Raw genomic sequence first — 3,247 nt, forward strand, 5'->3', positions numbered from 1 at the left:
TGTGCTCTAGTGCTGAGCTACAATCTCCAGTCCTTAAGTGAAAAGAGAAGAGAAGAGAAGAGAAGGGAAGAGAAAGAAAAAATTTTTAAAAGATTTTTTTTTTTTTTTTTTGAGACAGTGTTTTGCTAAATTGCCCAGTTTGGCTGCACACTCAGCCATATACCTGCCCCTGCCTCCAGAGTAGCTGGGATTACCACAGATGTGCACCACCACACCCAGCTGCTTCTTTCTACCGTTTATCTGGTGCCACATCGTACATGTACATAAAGTACCTCTGGATAATTCTACTCCACGCCCCTGGGGGAATCAGTTAAATGCCATTATTACGAAAATAAATGTGACCTGACTCATCCTTACAAGGGGTGACCTAGGAGTATAAATGACAGAAATGAGCATATAGTAAAAACTATTAAGTGCAGAACCATTCAATGAAACCCACTATTTTCCTGGGAACACATTTCACCACAGACATATAGTAAAGCAGAGGTGACAACGTTTAACTTAGCAAATAATGCTTTAAGAATCAGCAGGATGCCCTCCACCCCCAGCTTTGGCAGTGCTTACAGGTCTTTTAGGCCGAGTGGTGGCTCTGAAAAGAGCCTTTGGGGTTGATGGCTCAGGGCGTCTGGAGGTGGCTCACTTGCGGCTGATGTGCCTGAGGAGGGCCATGGTGCCCTCAGACACCGCGTGTTTGTTGATCTCCCCGGGCAGCAGGAGGCGCACAGCCGTCTGGATCTCTCTGGAGGTGATGGTCGACCGATGGTTCTGGCGGGCCAGGCGGCCGGCCTCGCTGGCGATGCGCTCGAACATGTCCTTAATGAACGAGTCCATCACGTTCACCGCCATCTGGGAAAGGCTGAGACCCACGTGGACTTGCTTCAGCACCCTGGGGAAATAGGTGGCGAAACTGTCTTCGCGTCCTGGGGTACGGCGGCGGCTGCGGCACTTTGGCTTCTTCTGCTTCTGGGTTGTCCGATCGGCATTCTCAGGCTCCTGGGGACTGAGGCACTCCTCAGGAGACTTGTCACAGGTTGGCTCAGCCATTGCTCAAGCACTTGCCAATAGCTGGTTAGAACAGACAATGGCGCCTGCTGAGCGGGCTGTCCAACTTATATTTGCTCTATTGCCCCACGTGATGGGTCAACTCGATTTCTAACTGGATGACATGCCTTGACCGGAGCCTGTCGGTAAGCCACATGGGGGCACTCAACGTAACCGCACAATCTGCTTCTTAGCATAGCACCCACCAATCACAGCAGGTACTCGATGTGATTGGATGGCACCGCTCTCGGCATAATATCGACCAATCAATGTGCGTGCTCAGTGTGATTGGTGAGTCCTTCTGCCAATCAATGGCATCGCAAAAGCTTTCGGTTTCCTCAACCTGGAGAACAAAAATCATCAACCCACACCAGCTAGCTAATACCACACTGTGAGTTATCTTAGAAGACATCAACATCCCACAGTGTACAAATTTCAGCTCTGGTACTTGATAGCTAATGTCCTCAAGTAATACAAGTTCAGATCCCAGAGGAGTGACTCTAGGCAATGTCTGTAGAATTCTAGTTCAAGCAATGGTTTATTGTTGTTTGGAGTGGGCTGATCTTTTGTTCTTGGGTTGTCTTCCAACTTTTCACCAGTAGACGCAACAGAAACCTTTTGCGATGCCAGACGTCCACTGCCAGTGGTCTAAATGAAGACAAGTGGTAGGACTCTCTGAGCCCAGTGAGTGCCCACTATGATTGAACTATGGTATGATGAGCTGGTGTGGGTTGATGATTTTTGTTCTCCAGGTTGAGGAAACCGAAAGCTTTTGCGATGCCATTGATTGGCAGAAGGACTCACCAATCACACTGAGCACGCACATTGATTGGTCGATATTATGCCGAGAGCGGTGCCATCCAATCACATCGAGTACCTGCTGTGATTGGTGGGTGCTATGCTAAGAAGCAGATTGTGCGGTTACGTTGAGTGCCCCCATGTGGCTTACCGACAGGCTCCGGTCAAGGCATGTCATCCAGTTAGAAATCGAGTTGACCCATCACGTGGGGCAATAGAGCAAATATAAGTTGGACAGCCCGCTCAGCAGGCGCCATTGTCTGTTCTAACCAGCTATTGGCAAGTGCTTGAGCAATGGCTGAGCCAACCTGTGACAAGTCTCCTGAGGAGTGCCTCAGTCCCCAGGAGCCTGAGAATGCCGATCGGACAACCCAGAAGCAGAAGAAGCCAAAGTGCCGCAGCCGCCGCCGTACCCCAGGACGCGAAGACAGTTTCGCCACCTATTTCCCCAGGGTGCTGAAGCAAGTCCACGTGGGTCTCAGCCTTTCCCAGATGGCGGTGAACGTGATGGACTCGTTCATTAAGGACATGTTCGAGCGCATCGCCAGCGAGGCCGGCCGCCTGGCCCGCCAGAACCATCGGTCGACCATCACCTCCAGAGAGATCCAGACGGCTGTGCGCCTCCTGCTGCCCGGGGAGATCAACAAACACGCGGTGTCTGAGGGCACCATGGCCCTCCTCAGGCACATCAGCCGCAAGTGAGCCACCTCCAGACGCCCTGAGCCATCAACCCCAAAGGCTCTTTTCAGAGCCACCACTCGGCCTAAAAGACCTGTAAGCACTGCCAAAGCTGGGGGTGGAGGGCATCCTGCTGATTCTTAAAGCATTATTTGCTAAGTTAAACGTTGTCACCTCTGCTTTACTATATGTCTGTGGTGAAATGTGTTCCCAGGAAAATAGTGGGTTTCATTGAATGGTTCTGCACTTAATAGTTTTTACTATATGCTCATTTCTGTCATTTATACTCCTAGGTCACCCCTTGTAAGGATGAGTCAGGTCACATTTATTTTCGTAATAATGGCATTTAACTGATTCCCCCAGGGGCGTGGAGTAGAATTATCCAGAGGTACTTTATGTACATGTACGATGTGGCACCAGATAAACGGTAGAAAGAAGCAGCTGGGTGTGGTGGTGCACATCTGTGGTAATCCCAGCTACTCTGGAGGCAGGGGCAGGTATATGGCTGAGTGTGCAGCCAAACTGGGCAATTTAGCAAAACACTGTCTCAAAAAAAAAAAAAAAATCTTTTAAAAATTTTTTCTTTCTCTTCCCTTCTCTTCTCTTCTCTTCTCTTTTCACTTAAGGACTGGAGATTGTAGCTCAGCACTAGAGCACATTCCCAGCACGTGTGAGGCCCTGGGTTCAATTCCCAGCACCACACTCACTAGTGTGAGCGCACAGGCTAGTG

At 49.9% G+C, this 3,247-nt stretch overlaps 2 protein-coding genes across 2 annotated transcripts; one reads left to right on the forward strand and one right to left on the reverse strand.

The window, feature by feature from the left end:
* Window positions 1–636: 636 nt before the first annotated feature.
* Window positions 637–1,044, reverse strand: LOC139703150 (histone H2B-like). The gene has a single exon (XM_071606078.1). The coding sequence runs from the start codon at window positions 1,042–1,044 to the stop codon at window positions 637–639; it is 408 nt and encodes a 135-aa protein (XP_071462179.1).
* A 1,089-nt stretch (window positions 1,045–2,133) lies between these two features.
* LOC139703151 (histone H2B-like) lies at window positions 2,134–2,541 on the forward strand. Its single transcript, XM_071606079.1, has one exon. It carries the CDS (start codon window positions 2,134–2,136, stop codon window positions 2,539–2,541), a length of 408 nt encoding a protein of 135 aa, XP_071462180.1.
* Window positions 2,542–3,247: the final 706 nt, after the last annotated feature.

This window comes from Marmota flaviventris, chromosome X (genome assembly GCF_047511675.1).
Source record: "Marmota flaviventris isolate mMarFla1 chromosome X, mMarFla1.hap1, whole genome shotgun sequence".
Taxonomy (NCBI): domain Eukaryota; kingdom Metazoa; phylum Chordata; class Mammalia; order Rodentia; family Sciuridae; genus Marmota; species Marmota flaviventris.

Coding starts and splice junctions, on each gene's coding strand:
- LOC139703151 (XM_071606079.1), top strand. CDS start 2,134: ATGGCTGAGCCAACCTGTGACAAGTCTCCTGAGGAGTGCCTCAGTCCC.
- LOC139703150 (XM_071606078.1), bottom strand. CDS start 1,044: ATGGCTGAGCCAACCTGTGACAAGTCTCCTGAGGAGTGCCTCAGTCCC.